Here is a 19227-nt window from a genome sequence, read left to right on the forward strand (position 1 = left end):
GTTAAAACTTTGTCAAAGTGGTGTGACGTACATATAGACGACTCTTCCATGTCAGCCATTACAATATTGACGTTCGTTGGGGCCATATTAGACCCCATTGCTATACCCCTTAATTGTATGTAGTACTTATCTTCACAAAGAAAATAGCTACAGGTCAGAATTATTTCCTCCAAACTCAGTATAAATTCTTTACAATCTTCTGAGTGTGAACTGTTGTCTAACACTTTGGTGATGCTCTGTCTCCCTCTACAAGCTCACCACATCAAATGAGACTAGAATACAGTCCTTGGGGAGCCTAACCTCTTTTAATTTTAGTAAAAGGTGTCTCGGATATTTGATGTTGCACCTACAGCATATTCACGGAGGATTTTATCTACATAGATTGCGGCTGGACTCAGTATTGAGTTTCAACCCAACGGGTCGCCCTGGTGGATTAATCAGTCTCCTGTGAATCTTGGGCAACATATATATATTTTTTTGATTTCGTTAACCATTTGAACTCTTCTAATGATACAAATTTAAAATTTACATCGGTGTATAGCTATATCAGTTTAGAATTCTTGGATGCCCAAATACGTAAAGAGAAGAATGGCAGCAAGGTGGGGGTGGGGGGGTGGGGGTTGGTTCGCAAAGAGCAGGCAATTCATTACTACATTTTGACAGCTATCACCCAACCCACATAAAATCCTCCATTCCATACAGCCAGTTTTCGCGCCTGCGGCGAAACAATGAGGACGACTGTGATTTCTATGCACAGGCAAAGGATTTATATTGCAGATTTGTAGAAAGAGGTTACCCTCCAGAGATTTTGGATGTTGCACTCAATAAAGCAAAGTCTTGCAGTTGCCACTCCTTGCTCCGCAGAAGACGCAAATCTATAGATTCGAATAATTCTACCAGTGTTCAGACAGAGCGGTTTGCTTTTACTTTTAAATTTAGCCCGATGGCAGATAAAATCAAGCAGATAATACATAAACATTGGTACATTGTTCAAAATGACACGTATTTGAAAAATATTAGTAGTCAGAAACCTGTGATATCTTTCAAAAAAACTAAAAGTATTGACAGTACTATAGTCCGTAGCAAGTACAAATCCAGATGCAAATTGGTTAAATATCCCTTCCTGCAGGAAACTACAAATGTGGTTCCTGCACTTGGTGCCCATTTATGAACACAGAAAAAAATGTATGCATTGGAGGCGTCCAGGTGAACGGACTTGTTTACTGCAGAACGAAAAATCTTGTGTACGCTTTAGTATGCCCATGTAGATGTTTTTACATTGGATGTACTATAAGATCTCGCAATACCCACTTCAGGGAGCACGTCTATTCGCTTAAAACAAAAAAGGGAGCACCTCGATTTTTTTTTTTAAAGCCGAGGAACGTGCTCTCGAATCACCCAAAAAGCAAGAAAAAGTGCAAACGTGTTACACTAAAAAAACGTGCACAAAGGATGCGATCTATCGCAAGCCCTTCTCCGATAGGAGAGAGGCACCCCAACAAACCTTACCCTTCGCCTCCGGACCAAAAGGTACCTGCGAGGTTCCAGGTTCGATGTCCCTTTTCACCGAAGCTACTAGGGGACCACAAATGCTCCCGGCATCCCCCTTGGCGTTAGCCAAGGTATCTGCCCGCAGAGCCGATTACGGTAGGTACCGTGCCAAAGCAGGAGTACCCGGGGTGTTTGCAGGGAGGTGCGGAACCTAATGGCCACACACACCTCCCCTAGACCGCCGGGAGGGACACCCAGAAGGGCTACCGCATCCTGACAAATCCTGTGAACACACAACACGCAAAAAGTGAGACAGTGAGACAATAATAAATAAATAAGTGAATGTGGACAGATATACTGCCGGGACATCCGGCCGGATCTATAAAAATTTCTCTGATCCTAGCCAGAAGGCCGGGAATCAAGAGGTGAGTGCCACAAGGTGAAGAGATTATGGTGCCCGTGCTTCAACTCAGTGAGCCAGTATTCCCAGTGAGTTTCGGCACCTCGGGGTCACCACTCCCCGAGGCACAAAAGTACCTCGGCTCTAGACCCTCTAGGCCTCATGGCGAGACCCGGAGGGATCAGGTCACATCGGAGCAGCCGTCGAGCTGATTCCTCAGAACCAGCCCCGGAAAGCCCTGGTACACCTGCCCCCTACCATGCAGCACCCATCCCCACACCGGCGTTACTGCCCACCGGCATGAAAAACTGATAAGAACAGATACTACACTTGATCTTAGCCAAAAGGCCGAGAAGCTTCTCGGGAGCACCTCGATTTATCTCACACTTGCAAGAAGTGCACGATAATAATCCCTCTTGTTTAAAAATGTGCGGCATTGAAAGAGTGTTCCCCGTTGAAGGTATTGAGAGACGGAAACTGTTACTTCAAAGAGAAGCGCAATGGATTATCAGTACCGGAGAACTGGGAAATCTTGGTCTGAATAACCGCTCAGACTTAAGTATGTTCATATAAATGTTTTGTATTGGATGACGTTTTGTTTTGAATGTTTTCTAATTTTGGATTTTTACTTCTCTGACGCACCTGTGTCACGTGGGTAGGCAGGTATATACCTCCCCCTCACACTGGTGCTAGTTGCAATGTGATGAAGCACAACTCTGTGTGAAACAGTTACTTTCATTGCAATGGCCTCCAGGCGTCCGAACTCACCATGCTGGCTATTTTTAAAGCACTGAAATGAACAGAAAATAAAAGATTTACCTTGGAGCACGGACCTGGTGAGTGGCCTCTCGCCTCGTTCACTTCTTTGCATTTCATTGAGATTGAGCACCACCAACACCGGCCCATTTATAACTCACCCTCCAAGAGCAGCCAGACTGCCCCTACACACCACAATAACAGCAAGGTTGTGCCGACTGCTGCCTTTTTGTAAGCACATACAGTGATCCCTCAACTTACAATGGCCTCAACATACAATAGTTTCAACATACAATGGTCTTTTCTGGACCATTGTAACGTGAAACCAGACTCAACATACAATGCTACGGAAAGTCCAGATCTGTGATACCTGTCACAACTGGATGAACTGGCCAATCAGAATGGGCATTTTACTGGTAAATCCCCTGTATTACTGAAGTACAAGCACTGAATGGCTGTCTGGTAGCGCCCCCTACAGTACAGCGAGGAACTACAAGTTCTGTACTACTCCTTACCTGTGCCAGGGTTAGCTGCTCCTTTGGACACCAAGTAAGGGTGACTCCATTTGGGACACTGTGTGTTCTGTATAGGACCCTGAAGAAGCTTCTGTCCTCTACATAAACCATTGTTTCCCAACAAGGGTTCCTTCAGCTGTTGCAAAACTACAACTCCCAGCATGCCCGGACAGCCAACGGCTGTCCGGGCATGCTGGGAGTTGTAGTTTTGCAACAGCTGGAGGCACCCTTGTTGGGAAACACCGACATAGACAGTGATTTACAGCTCCCAGCAGCTCTTTCTTACTTTTATATGTAAGGATTTGCTTTATCTATATTAGTTATCTACTTATTTTTCTTTAATCCTCACTTGTTCCTATTTTTGGATGACATTTTGGTGGCTTCAGAACCGATTACCAGGTTTCCATAGAGTTCTGGTCTCAACATACAATGGTTTCAACATACAATGGTTGTCCTGGAACCGATTAATATTGTAACTTGAGGGACCACTGTATATAATTGGGGTCCATCACGCCCCCCTCCCATAGACATGAATGGAGGGGGCGTGGTGTGACATCACGTCCCCAGTCCCGGAAACCCGAAGGTTTCCGAAACTGGAGACGCAGCCCCCGCATAAAATGCCGGTGGTGCAGGAGATTGCCTGGGGGGGGGGGGGGGGGGGGCCGCTGCTGAGATAGGGGATAAGATGTTTTTGCCCGGAATACCCCTTTAAATTCAGCAATGTCCATTGATGTACGTAGGAGACCCTCGATCTTCATGACTTTATGTCAATGACAGTGATCTCCTTCTGCAGATACTCAATGTTGGACAGTATGAGATCAAATGCATATTTATTTGTTAAACCTTCAAAGGTGCGGCAAAAGTCCTCATTATTCGGTAATTGGTTCGGTTTAAGGTGCGTTCTCAGTCCTCGGGTATCATGTTGCTTTGGTAATATTTGCTGGAGAGTATATGAAAACAGGATGGGCGCAGAAATAGCAGATTAATCCATTATAGTAACTAACGTGTGTTACAACTCGCACTGTGACCGGACATGCTGGCCGCGAGCGCATCCCTTGCCAATCTCCCTGTACTGTTTCAGGGACAGGCAGCGCTGCGGCTCGCATGTCCGGCTGTGGGCGCACTCAGCCGGCCGGAGGATACTTACACCACCATGTTCCTGGCTCCTCTGTTTCTCCTGACAGCTGGCGTGCACCTACCCGCTTCCTAGGGCACGCGTGCCGACTCTCTGAAATTTAAAGGGCCAGCGCACCGATAATTGGCTATTTCCGGGTGCTGACCCTATAAAGTGTTCTCACTTCCTTTGACCCCTGCCAGATCTTTGTGCTACCTTGCCATTGAGAAAGTGTATCCGAATTATGTTTTGCTATACCGTGTACCAGTTCTGTTTGCTACGTTCCTGTCCACTGTATCTTGCCGCCGGTCCTGACCTTCCTGCCTGTCCCTTACCAAGAGTCCTTCCTTACCAGTCTGTACCTTGCCTCACCTTAGCCGTCACTGTGGGCAAGTTGCTCCAGGGGTAGCGACCTGGGAGTTCGCCCGCCGCAGCAAGTCCATTCCACTTTGCGGCGGGCTCTGGCGAAATCCAGCGGCTTTCATCATCGTCCTCAGTGGTACAGCGGATCCACTATTCCAGCCATTACAACGTGCTCTGGCTCTTCTGAGTCACAAAACTGTGTAGAGCCGGGAAATAACCGGCACTGTGTACAGGACTCCTGGTCCAGGTGGGTGCTCAGCTGCTGAGAACAGGACTTGATGCCCCATAAATTTCAAATCCAACAGAAGAAGAAGCGGCATTCCAGGGTAACAAGCAATAGCGTGGTTTTATTCACCCATCAAGTTACAGTGCTACGTTTCAGGCTTCACAATGAGACCTTCCTCAAGCCAATTATATAGCTTCCGGACCTGTGCTCTCTGTTTACAAGCGGACACAGTGTGATGAAGAGATGATGGGAGCGTACACTTAGTATTATCGGGTGAGTCACAGCCCACTTTTGAATGGAATATGTTAGCACTGGAAGATGTTTTGGTGTACACGAAGATCAGAATACAGTGACCCCCCGACCTACGATGGCCCCGACATACGATCATTTCAACATACGATCACTCTCAGAGGCCATCGCATGTTGAAGGCAGCATCAACATACGATGCTTTTGTATGTCGGGGTCATCGCATAAACGGCTATCCGGCAGCGCAGACTGCTTCAGCTCCCACCGGATAGCCGTTTACGGTGCCCCGTTTGGTCCGCTGACGATCACTTACCTGTCCTCGGGGCTCCGGCTCCTCCTCTTCGGGATCCCCTGCATTGTCGGCGCTCTCCATCGTCATCATCACGTCGCTGCGCACGCCGTCCCGTCATCCAATAGGAGGGGCGTGCGTAGCGACGTGATGGCAGCGACGGAGAGCGAGTATGCCGGGGAAGCAGAGGCCTTACCGGAGCGTCGGGGACACCTCGGGGACAGCGATGGACGGTGACATCCAGGGCAGCTGTGACGAGCGGTGACGGTCCGGAGTGGCGGGGAGAGGTGAGTACAACTTCCTCTAACAGTTGTCTACAACCTGCGGACCTCCAGATGTTGCAAAACTACAACTCCCAGCATGCCCGGACATCGACGTCTCCATCGACGTCATCATGTCGCTGCGCACGCCGTCCCATCATCCAATAGGAGCGGCGTGCGTAGCGACGTGATGGCGGCGACGGAGAGCGAGGATGCCGGGGAAGCAGAGGCCTTGCTGGAGCGTCGGGGACACCTCGGGGACAGCGATGGACAGCGACATCCAGGGCAGCGGTGACGAGCGGTGACGGTCAGGAGCGGCGGGGACAGGTGAGTACAACTTCCTTTAACAGTGGTCTTCAACCTGCGGACCTCCAGATGTTGCAAAACTACAACTCCCAGCATGCCCGGACAGCCGTTGGCTGTCCGGGCATGCTGGGTGTTGTAGTTTTGCAACATCTGGAGGTCCGCAGGTTGTAGTCCACTGTCCTATACTTTCCATTGCACGGATCCCTCAACATACGATGGTTTCAACAAACGATGGTCCGTTTGGAATGGATTACCATCGTATGTTGAGGGACCACTGTATGGCTGCGTATTGGACACAATGTATCACTTGTCACTAGTTGTTTCTTATGTAATGATGTATAATACACTGTGTATCCATTTATATCTGTTTACATGAATATATTATGCAAAACGAGGTCACTGATGTCACTGATGAGCACCATATAAAAGGAAGTGATGTAAGGCTGGGTTCACACCACGTTTTGTTAAATACGGTTCCCGTATACGGCTGGGAGGAGGGGGGCGGGGCTTAATTGCGGCGCCCGCACTCAGCCGTATTCGGGAACCATATTTAATGCATGTCTATGAGCCGACCGGAGTGAACCGCAGCCTCCGGTCGGCTTCGTTTTCGTCCGTATGCGGTTTCCCGACCGCAGGCAAAAACGTGGTCAACCGCTTGAGGAAGGTCTCATTGTGAAGACCGAAACGTAGCACTGTAACTTGATGGGTGAATAAAACCACGCTATTGCTTGTTACCCTGGAATGCCGCTTCTTCTTCTGTTGGATTTGAAGTTTATGGGGCATCGAGTCCTGTTCTCAGCAGCTGAGCACCCACCTGGACCAGGAGTCCTGTACACAGTGCCGGTTATTTCCCAGATACTCTTCGAAGCGCACTACTACATACTGCTTTCACACATCTTACGTGGGCTGTTATATTGTACTTTTTGGGTGTTACTTGTGTTTTCTGGGTTAGGGAATCTTTCCTTGCCTTGTATTCTTGTTTTTGATGATTTAATAAAAAAAATACTGTATTTGTGTATATGGTGGTATTATTGAGTAGGGGCAGCAATTTGCAGGAAATGTACAATGTAAATAATGTCTGTATATCAATATGTTTTTCCTTAGGATTATATCTGGGTATATATCAGCGTCCATGTATAGGAGGCGTTTTCTATTCCTCATTGCTGCGGTATTTCTTTTTGGCTTAACATGGTACTGGAAAATATCTCAGGTGAGACATAATGTTTTGTGTTTATCTTTTATAGAGAAATATACCTATACTCGAGTATAAGCCCAGTTTTTCGTGCTGAAAACGCCCCCCTCGGCTTATACTCGAGTGACCTCTCCGCCTGTCAATCCCTTCTCAGTGGTCTTCAACCTGCGGACCTCCAGATGTTGCAAAACTACAACTCCCAGCATGCCCGGACAGCCATCGGCTGTCCGGGCATGCTGAGAGTTGTAGTTTTGAAACCTCTGGAGGTCCGCAGGTTGAAGACCGCTGCGGCCTTCGTCATCATCCAGACACCCCCTTTAGTTTTCTACTCACCTTCCCCTCGGTGGGAAGGAAGGGTGAGCTGGTCCGGGCCATCTATGCTGCAGGGACGTCCCTGTGCTTCGTCATCAAGGCAATGTCACTAGTCCGGGGCCGGGCCCGGACCGCGGAGAAGAGGGCCCCCCCCCGGGTGAAAATGGACAGCCCGGAACGACTAACCCTCCCCACCGGACGGTCCCATAGATGCATAGATGGCCCGGAACAGCTCACCCTTCCTTCCCACCGAGGGGAGGTGAGTAGAAAACTAAAGGGGGTGTCTGGATGATGACGAAGGCCACAGTGGTCTTCAACCTGCGGACCTCCAGAGGTTTCAAAACAACAACTCCCAGCATGCTGGGAGTTGTAGTTTTGCAACATCTGGAGGTCCGCAGGTTGAAGACCACTGATGAAGGGATTGACAGGCAGTGATGATGAAGGTGGGGAGGGGATGATGATGGGGGTCTGGATGATGACGGGGGTCTGGATGATGACATGGGGGGGATGATGTATTTCCCACCCTAGGCTTATAGTCGAGTCAATAACTTTTCCAGGGTTTTTGGGGTGAAATTAGGGGCCTCGGCTTATATTCGGGTCGGCTTATACTCGAGTATATACGGTAATGTGAATCCTAAAGTGTGAATATCTTCTTATTGTATCTTTATCCCCTAGAGGACACAACAACTTACATTTTAGTCTTTTCGTTTTTTCCTCCTTCATTTTCAATCTACAAACCTATTTGAGGGCTTGTCAAACTGACACATTCTCTTTACACTGTGGGTCAAAATGATTAAAACAATACCCATGTTTAAGTTTTTCTATTATTATACTGCTTTTAAGAAAAAAAAAAGTCAAATATTTATAATGAAATACGCCCGTTAAAAATTGTCCTAATCTGGCCACCTATGACTTCCTGCCCTAGGAATTTGATGTTATATACCCATGCACAAAAAACCCCATAAAGAAATAATAAATAATTACATCCCTTTTCTCAAAGTTTTCATAAATTTATCCATGCATTTCTTAGATTGTTTTCTAACTTATAGTCATAGTTCCTAACCCTCTGAATTAACAGATCACATTCTTGTAAGCTGTTTTTTGTTTTTGTTTTTTACCAAACCATTCACCAATGATCAGTAATTTGGCATAAACTGTGATCTTTGCCATATTCTTCTATAATTCTAAAAATAAACCTTTACTTACGGTCCAACTTGTTTTTTTGAAAATCTTTGGCAAAAAGATAATATCATTGCGCCACTGATCTCAGCACTGTGGTACCAAGGGGCTTTGGGGATCCCAATTTGAAATGGGATTTTTTTTAATGTACATCTCTGTCTATATGAAATTGTAACCTCTTCACATTGTTTGAGCTATTGACAAATTATTCCCAGATATCATCCTGTCACCAATACCATTCCAGAGTCCCAGACAGAGAAGAGTCAACCAATAGCAACCAAGAGTAAAGCTGACCATATAATCCCCCCACCCACCCCCTATACACATGTACACTTGACTTCTTCATAGACAATAGAAGGGGTTAGACTCTACCAGAATCCTCTGTTGGCCATTAATCTTCCCAAGGTTAAAAGGTTTGAGCATTTGAAATTTAACATGTCTAATATGTCCCTGAGATCAGGAGGCCACCATTCACATGGTTGGTCTGGTCCCTCCAAAATCGGCAGGTTTGGCCTACACTAGTCCTATATGCATGACAAGCTTAACTCTACCGGTGTTTGGTCTGTTAAGAGCCAAGACTTTCTTTTAGGCCGGTCTCATTTGCATGGGCTGTGGACAATATATCTGGACACATCTCCATGACAGACCAACAAGAGGTCTGAAAAACGTTAGTATTGCTTAGATAAATGGCTAGAAAATAGGGACAAATTCTGGCATTAGGCAACAGATTGCCTGTCCTTTTGTTCTACAGATGTCTCCAGAAGGGGATTATTGGGCTAGTAAAATCTACAAACCATAGTAAAAGTCAGACTTAGCAGTTTGATAGTACTGAGGTGGAACCGTAGGTGTATTTGAGAAATCACATAGCATTGTCAGTGGAGGTCAACCCCAAGAAGGTCCATCACTGAGTAGGTCCATCATTGAGTAGGCTCATCATTGAGTAAGCCCATCATTGAGTAGGTCTATAACTGAGTAGGGCAATCATTGAGTAGGCCCACCATTCAGTAGGTCACTCACTGAGTAGGCCCACCATTCAGTAGGTCATTCACTGAGTAGGCCCATCATTGAGTAAGTCCATCAATGAGTTGATACATCATTGAGTTGGTCCATCATTGAGTAGGCCCATCGTTGAGTAGGTCCATTATTAAAGGGGTACTCCCCCTGGAAAACATTTTTTTTTTAAATCAACTAGTGCCGGAAAGTTGAACAGATTTGTAAATTACTTCTATTTAAAAATCTTAATTCTTCCAGTACTTATTCTTTTTTAATTTCCTTTCTGTCTGACCACATTGCTCTCTACTGACACCTCTGTCCATTTTAGGAACTGTCCAGAGAAGGATAGGTTTGCTATGGGGATTTGTTCCTCTTCTGGACAGTTAATAAAATGGACAGAGGTGTCAGCAGAGAGCCCTGTGGTCAAACAGAAAGGAAATTCAAAAAGAAAAGAACTTCCTTTGGAAAATACAGCAGCTGATAAGTACTGGAAGGGTTAAGATTTTTAAATAGAAGTAATTTACAAATCTGTTTAACTTTCTGGCACCATTTGATAAAAAAAAAAATGTTTTCCAGTGGAGTACCCCTTTAAGGACCCGGGGTTTTTCCGTTTTTTGCATTTTCGTTTTTTCCTCCTTACCTTTAAAAAATCATAACTCTTTCAATCTTTCACCTGAAAAACCATATGATGGCTTATTTATTGCGCCACCAATTCTACTTTGTAATGAAGTAAGTCATTTTACCCAAAAATCTATGGTGAAACGGAAAAAAAATATCAATGTGAGACAAAATTGAAAAAAAACCCCGCCATTTTGTAACTTTTGGGGGCTTCCGTTTCTGCACAGTACATTTTTCGGTAAAAATTACACCTTCTTTTTATTCTGTAGGTCCATACGGTTAAAATGATACCCTACTTATATAGGTTTGATTTTGTCGCACTTCTGGAAAAAATCATAACTACATGCAGGAAAATGTATACGTTTAAAATTGTCATCTTCTGACCCCTATAACTTTTTTATTTTTCCGTGTATGGGGCGGTATGAGGGCTCATTTTTTGCGCCGTGATCTGACGTTTTTAGCGGTTCCATTTTTGCATTAATAAGACTTATTGATCGCTTTTTACTCATTTTTTCATGATATAAAAAGTGACCAAAAATGCACTATTTGGAATTTTTTTGCGCGCACGCCATTGACCGTGCGGTTTAATTAATGATATATTTTTATAATTCGGACATTTCCGCACGCGGCAATACCACATATGTTTATTTTTATGTACACTGGTTTTTTTTTATGGAAAAAGGGGGGTGATTCTAACTTTTAATAGGGAAGGGGTTAAATGATCTTTATTCACTTTCTTTTCCATTTTTTTTTTTTGCAGTGTTATAGCTCCCATAGGGACCTATAACACTGCACACACTGATCATTGTTATCCCATAGGGACCTATAACACTGCACACACTGATCTTCATCATTGATCACTGGTTTCTCATAGGAAACCAGTGATCAACAATTCTGCCGCATGACTGCTCATGCCTGGATCTCAGGCACTGAGCAGTCATTTGGCGATCGGACAGCGAGGAGGCAGGTAGGGACCCTCCAGCTGTCCTGTAAGCTGTTCAGGATGCCGCGATTTCACCGCGGCTATCCCGAACAGCTCCCTGAGCTAACCGGCATGGTTTTACTTTCATTTTAGACGCGGCGTTCAACTTTGAACGCCACTTCTAAAGGGTCAATAGCGCGTGGCAGCGCAATCAATGCCGCGCGCTATTAGCCATGGGTCCCGGACGTTGTTAGAGGCCGGGCCCGTGGCCCCGCGTTATAGATCGGGAGCGGACTCAGGGCATACAGGTACGCCCTGGGTCCTTAACAGGTTAAGTAGGCCCATCATTAGGTAGGCCCATCGCACAATAGGCCCATCATTGAGTTGGCCCATCAATGAGTAGGTCCATTACTGAGTAGGTCCATTACTGAGTAGGCCCATCATTGAGTAGGCCCATCACATAATAGGCCCATCATTGAGTAGGTCCATCACTGAGTAGGCCCATCATTGAGTTGGTCCATCATTGAGTAGGCTCATCATTGAGCAGGCCCAACATTGAGTAGGTCCATCACTGAATAGGCCCGTCATTGAGTAGGTCCATCACTGAATAGGCCCATCATTGAGTAGGTCCATCACTGAGTAGGCCCATCATTGAGTTGGTCCATCATTGAGTAGGCTCATCATTAAGTAGGCCCAACATTGAGTAGGTCCATCACTGAATAGGCCCGTCATTGAGTAGGTCCATCACTGAATAGGCCCATCATTGAGTAGGTCCATCACTGAGTAGGCCCATCATTGAGTAGGTCCATCACTGAGTAGGCCCAACATTGAGTAGGTCCATCACTGAATAGGCCCATCATTGAGTAGGTCCACCACTGAGTAGGCACATCATTGAGCAGGTTTTCTCAGTTTACCTCAAGCAGAAGGTGACTTGGGCGATCGAGTTGCTCATCTCTGGGAATTATATCTATCTACAGTATATATATATATATATATATATATATATATATATATATATGCTGACATGTAAAATGTAACTAGACGACTTAAATGATCTTAATTAATAGCCATGTGCACTGGCAAAAAATTTATAACAAATTTAGTTATGTTGTAGGTTTGGAATCGGATTTCCCGATTGTTCGTAATTTCCGATTGTTCGTAATTTCTTCGTATTTCACACGATTATTCGTATGTAGCAGAATTTCCATTCTTAGGGTTAAGTAAGTAGTACTCTAATAAAAGTACATGCTTGTCACTTTTGAAAAAAGTCTCTTATCCTGATGGTTTTGTTTTGCAATGAAATCTTAAAAAGTGAAATAATATCCCAAATCTCCAATTGGGCTTTGAATACACTATGTGACCACAGAGTCTATTTTTTAACCAAGAGATCACCTTCTAAAAGAACCTTGAATACACTTTACTTTCAAGTGGCTCCTTCACAGAGAAATGCATTCTAATCTCTGTTTGAAAAACACAGCTAGAAGCCCTTATATCCTGTAGTGTTGCCCAACATTGGCGTATGAACCCTAGCAGTTGGTTGGGACTCGGGAGCAAATATTCTCATTTCTCTCAAGGACTGACATTATATCTTTCCTTATTTGTAACTTGTAAAATGTCAATCTTTTCTACAGCTAAAACATAGATGCCGTCCATGTTATCCCCCTTCTGATCATTCATCAAAATTCATTATAAAAAGCCTGCCTGTGGCACAAAATTACTAAAATGTACTAAATTTGTACACACCCCAAGAAAAGAACACCTAGACTAACTAAACCCCAAAATAAAAAAACAAATGTGAAATGAAGGACACGGATGACGGGGGGAAAAAAGCAAAAGAACAAAAATCAAATCTCACAGCACAAAAAAACCCCAGAAAATAAAGTGAAAAAAACACAAAATTAATAAGGATGGCAAAGATAAATCTAAGTTTTTAGCACAGATCTCAACAACACTTCTCTCTCTATCCACTTCTCTAACATACAAAGAGCAGTCACATGATAACCCACAATCCAACCCCCAGCAGCTGAACAATACATGTGATTGGATAGAAAGTGCCAGTCACGTGTTTAATCGTGTCTTCGGTCGTTCGAACACACGATTGTTTTTAAAATCGGTTAGTTTGCGATCGTAAGTTTCAAAATTTTAAAAGTGTTCCGATTCCGAAATTTGCGCCCCGAAGTTTCGGGTTCATATGATTTTGGACACATTACGAGTCGGAAAATCGGATGCATTACGAGTCGGAAGATTCGTCCTATTTTCGATTCGGAACGAAGCGAATCGCACATGTCTATTAATTAAAATACATATTCTAGTGACATTATTTTTGCATGTGGATAATAGATTTTCTTCATTGTTTTATGGCAGAATCCATTGCAGCAGATTCTTCACATTTGTCTAAGACCACCAGAGGAGGTAGAAGATCTTATAAGAATAAAAGAGGTGGTGACTGTTCCACCCAAGACTGAACTTCAAGAAAAAATAGATGCAATGTATGACAAAATTGAAAAAAACCTTATCCCCAATGTGACATTTAAGAATTTTAATACAACCTCAAGTGGAAAACACAGTAAGGTTTCCCTTGTAGACTCTCAAAAGAAATATTGTATCGGTGAAGACTTTGTGGTGCGGATTGATATGTTCGATCACTTGGGTAACAGGAAGACCTACGGAGGGGACTTCATAAGACCGAGACTCTTTTCTCAAGAACTTGGAGCTGCTGCTTCGGGAATTGTAAAAGACTTCAACAATGGTTCCTATCATGTCTACTTTCCCTTGTACTGGGCTGGCAATGTCAAAGTCCACATCCTCTTATTTCACCCCAGTGAGGGGGTGGCTGCCTTGTGGCGAGCCAGGCATTCCAGTCTAGGAGTTATAGGATTTGAGGGCAAATTTGAAAAATCTGGTAAAGATGCCGTGAGTAAATGTGGTTTCGAAATTGACAGAGAAGAGGGGAAGGAGATCTGCGAGTACAAAGATGATCTATACGAGGAGGCCTACTACTGCTACAAAGTTCAAGACTTCCCTTGTGAGAGTCTGAGAGACATGAGGGGCTACGAATTAGGTGTATCCTATCTTACCAAAGAGGAAAAAGAAATGTTTCAGAGGTACAATATCCATTCTGTATACTTCTTAAAGTATTGAAAATACTTTTCTTGCATAAGTGTAGATGTAGAGAGCAGTAAAACCACTCAAAGGCTTCCTATATCCTTAGAATAGCTGGCTCTGTACTTTGAAAAATGGTGGGAGGTTAAAGGGTTACTCGACCCCTGGACATTGTATCCCCTATCTAAAGGATAAGATGTCTGATCACAGGGGATCTGCCTGACATTCTAAACATGAATGGGGCATGGTGTGATGTCATGTCCGTGTCCGCCTGAACCCAGCATTTTGAACAACAATGTTCAGAACGCTGGGTCCCGTCCAGAGATCGTGGGGGGTCACAGTGTCGGAATCCCTGCTGTTCAGACATCTTATCTCCTATCCAAAGGAGTGTCCAGGGGAGAGTACCCCTTCAAGTACAAGCAGGGTTCCCACCAAGAAGTGGTGTCCATTTCAGTCTCAGTAAATGTTGAGGTCATTATGGAGTTAAAGCCCTTGAATGTCTTGTAGCCTATAGATCTCTATAGCAGGCAGAGATTATGATACAAAACTTCTGCAAGGATGTAAGGATTAAAGGGGTACTCCAGAGGAAAAACGGATTTCAAATCAACGAGTACCAGAAAGTGAAACAGATTTGTACAGTAACCCCTCGAGATACGATGTCCTCGACATACGTTATTTTCAACATACGATGGCCTCTCAGAAGCCATTGTATCTTGAAAGCAGTATCGACATACGATACTTTTTTGTCAGGCCATCGTGAAAATAAACGGTTCTCCGGCGGCGCTGCTAGCTACAGCTGCCGCCAGGCCACAGCACCAGGCTGTTTCAACACTGAAATCACGGAGGAGCGGAGCTTCAAATCTCGCGGGGAAGTCATGTGACTTTGAATCGTCACATGACATTGCCGCGAGATTCACTCAGTGACTGCTGCGGGCCAGGTGTTATACAGTACAATAAAACAGAGTGGTGAGTCCTAAAACGTATCCCCGGCCCCCGGCGCATTAACCCCCATGTACATTAACCCCCATGTACATTAACCCCCATATACATTAACCCCCATGCATATTAACCCCTTAACCTGTTAACGACCATGGACGTGTATACACGTCCATGTGCCGTTAACGGGGTATGGCGTGGGCTCCCGGCCCGCGCCATACCGGACGGCCCCCAGCTGATTCATGTAGCTGGGGGGCGGTGTTAATAGCCGACATGCGGCGATCGCTGTGGCTTGCTATTAACCTTAAGATCGCCGCTGTCAAAGCTGACAACGTCATCTAAAGGAAGCTTTGAACACTCCCTGGTGGTCCAGTGGGGTAGATCGCCCCCCCCCTACAGCGCGATTTTGGGGGCTTTCTATCCACTGTGGAGCACAGATCAATGTGGTTCTATGCAACCATAATGATCTGTATGAGGAATCTGATGATTCCTCCTAAATGTGTAAAAAAAAGAAAAGGAACAAAGTGTAAAAAAAAAAAATAAGAAAAAAGTCTAAAAACACACACATTAACCCCTTCCTTATTAAAAGTTTAAATCATCCCCCTTTTCCCAAATTCCATATAAAAAAAATATAAACATAATAAAAATAAACATATATGGTGTCGTCGCGTGCATAAATGGCCGACCTATAAAATTATATCTTTAGTTAAACCGCACGGTCAATGGCGAACACGCAAAAAATTCCAAATTAGCATATTTTTGTTCACTTTTGATACCATAAAAAATGTATAAAAAGTGATCAAAAAGTCCGATCAAAACAAAAATGGTACTGATAAAATTTCAGATCACGGCGCAAAAAACAGGCCTTCATACTGGCCCGTACGTAGAAAAATTGAAAAGTTATAGGGGTCAGAAGAGGACAATATTAGACGTATTCATTTTCCTGCATGTAGTTATGATTTTTTCCAGAAGTGCGACAAAATCAAACCTATATAAGTAGGGGATCATTTTAACCGTATGGACCTACAGAATAAAGATAGGGTGTCATTTTTGCTGAAAAATGTACTGCGTAGAAACGGAAGCCCCCCAAAGTTACAAAATTGTGTTTTTTCTTCAATTTTGTCTCACAATGATTTTTTTTTCCATTTCCCCGTAGATTTTTTGGGTAAAATGACTGACGTCATTACAAAGAAGAATTGGTGGCGCAAACTGTGCATCCCTGGCTACCTAAGTCCCTGGCATACCTCACTGTTTACCAGCCAGGGTGCATCCTGGTGTTGTAAAACTAGAGACTATCTGGGCATGCTGTAGTTTTGCAACAACTGGATGCACCCTGCACAAAACACTCTTTTTTCTGGTTTATCTGTACTTTGTGTGGTTATTTTTACTTACTTTGGGTTGAAATTTTATTGACTCAGGAACCAATTACCAGTTTTCCATAGAGATATGTACTCAACATATGATGGTCTCGGGGCTCCGGAACCAATTATGAGTTTTCCATAGACATATGTACTCAACATGTGATGGTTTCAACATACAATGGTCCTCCCGGAACCAATTACCATCATAGGTTGAGGGACCACTGTAAATTACTTTTAAAAAATCTTAATCCTTCCAGTACTTATCAGCTGCTGTATGCTCCAGAGGAAGTTGTGTAGTTTTTTCCTGTCTGACCACAGTGCTCTCTGCTGCCATGTCAGGAACTGTCCAGAGCAGGAGAGGTTTGCTATGGGGATTTTCTCCTACTCTGGACAGTTCCTGACATGGACAGAGGTGTCAGCAGAGAGCACTGTGGTCAGACTGGAAAGAACTACACAACTTCCTCTGGAGCATACAGCAGCTGATAAGTACTGGGTCAAGATTTTTTAAATAGAAGTCATTTACAAATCTGTATAACTTTCTGGCACCAGTTGATTTAACCCCTTCCCGCTATATGACGTATGCATCCGTACATGCACTGGAAACTTTCGCGCACTGGGACGTATGCATACGTCCTGATAATCTCCAGTTCTGCTGTGCGCAGCTCAGGAGATCGGTGGCGGGACCCAGCTGTCAATCACAGTTGACACGCCGGTCTCGGCAGCATTAACCCCATAGATGCCGTGATCAATCCTGATTACGGCATCTATGGTGTTGACAGGGGGAGGGTGCTCCCCCTGTTCACCAATGGCAGTGCCATTGGTTGCTATGGCAGCAGGAGGTCAGATGTTCTGCAGTACAAATGTATTGCAACATAGTGTAACCTGTTAAAAATGAAAAAAAAAAAAATTAAAGTTCTTAATTAAAAGTATGAAGTGTAAAAAAATTAATAAATTCCCCTTTCCCAATAAAAGCCCTGTATTATCATAAAAAAAACCACAAATCATATCCACACTAGGTATTGCCATGTCCTTAATGACGTGTACTATAAAACTATAATGTAAATTATCCCCCACAGTGAATGCCGTAAAAAAAAAAAAAAAACGCAAAATTTGCCAATTTTGGTACAATAAGCGGAATAAAAAAGATCAAAAGGTAGCATGTGGTAGCAAAATGATACCAATAAAAAGTACAGCTTGTCTCACAAAAATAAAGTCCTCACTCAATGGCGCCGGACGAAAAATAGAAAAGTTATGGCTGTAGGAAACACAAAAAAGGGAACAAAATATTTTGCTCAGAAAAGGCAAAAGAACATAGAAAGCCATATAAAATGGTATCGCCATAATCGTACTGACCCACAGAATAAATATAACATCACTTTTACCGCACAGTGAGCACCATAAAAAAATGTTTTTTTTTAAATGCCAAAAATTTTTCAGTTTTTCACAATATTTTGGAGGTTTTCACAAAAAAATGCTGCATATGTCAACAAAAATGCACCAGTTATATAAAGTACAATATGTCACGAAAAAACTATCTCCGAATCGCTCCGCTCAGAAAAAGCGTTCTAAAGTTATTACTAGTGTTGCTCGCGAATATTCGCAATTCGAATTTTATTCGCGAATATCGCATATTCGCGAATTCGCGAATATTCGCGAATATAGCGCTATATATTCGTAATTACGAATATTCGTGTTTTTTTCATTTTTTTTTTTCATTTTTTTTTTTTTCACAGTACACATCACAGTGATCATCCCTCTCTGCTTCCAGCTTGTGTGGTGTAAAGAAGGCTCTAATACTACTGTGTGAGACCGCTGTGCGAATTTTCGTTCATGTTGTTTTTGTATATGCAAATTTTCGCATATGTTAATTTTCGCACACGCGAAAATTCGCATGTGCGAAAATAAAACGAGAATATTACGAATATGCGAATATTCGCGAATATGACGAATATTCGTCCACATATTCGCGAATATTCGCGAATTCGAATATGGCCTATGCCGCTCAACACTAGTTATTACCAGAGAAACATGTCAAAAAAAAAAAGCCTGGTCATTAAGGTAAAAAATGGGTCCGTCCTTAAGGGGTTGAAAAAAAGTTGTTTTGCACCGGAGTACCCCTTTAATACCCCTGTGGCCTGTCACATGAATCATGAATACCCAATGTTAGTATAAAGTAGCATAAAGTAGTTTCAAATTAACGCGATTTTAGGTTTACATTGTTGCATGGGACCAACTGGGGTTTACATGTACTGACTACAAATGATATGTACGGTGTCCATTATAGGACATCGTCAGTCATCAGACATAACTCCGTCCTCCGTCAGGTGAAACGGCGTCCCACCTCCTCCCTCGGCCCAATCTCCGTCAGGCGTCAGCCGCAACTCCCTCCTCCCTCCTTTGTCATCCTAAAGTCTCTCATCTGAAACTCCTTCATCCCTCAGACGAAAAACCTTCCTGCCGTGTAGCAGAACTGAGTCAGTGTTGGCTCTATGCTCTACGGGTTCTGCTATACATGTTATTCAGTGTCAGCTCTGCTATACGGGTTCTGATGCACATGTAATTCAGTGTCGGCTCTGCTATACGGGTTCTGCTATACATGTTTTTCAGTGTCGGCTCTGCTATACGGGATCCACTATACATGCTAT

General features: G+C 43.8%; 1 protein-coding gene and 1 non-coding gene across 2 annotated transcripts in view; one reads left to right on the top strand and one right to left on the bottom strand.

Moving 5' to 3' along the window:
- LOC130284632 (NXPE family member 4-like) overlaps positions 1-19227 on the top strand; it is a 54297-nt gene that overhangs the window by 21780 nt on the left and 13290 nt on the right. The window contains exons 2-3 of the mRNA XM_056535157.1: positions 7072-7177; positions 13548-14287. Coding sequence (XP_056391132.1) covers positions 7100-7177; positions 13548-14287 — 818 coding nt within the window. The 5' untranslated portion in view covers positions 7072-7099. The remainder of the gene's footprint in view (positions 1-7071; positions 7178-13547; positions 14288-19227) is intronic.
- LOC130290092 (U2 spliceosomal RNA) lies at positions 2067-2251 on the bottom strand. Its single transcript, XR_008847506.1, has one exon. It is a non-coding gene; the product is annotated as a U2 spliceosomal RNA (small nuclear RNA).

This window comes from Hyla sarda, chromosome 8, assembly GCF_029499605.1.
Source record: "Hyla sarda isolate aHylSar1 chromosome 8, aHylSar1.hap1, whole genome shotgun sequence".
Classification (NCBI taxonomy): domain Eukaryota; kingdom Metazoa; phylum Chordata; class Amphibia; order Anura; family Hylidae; genus Hyla; species Hyla sarda.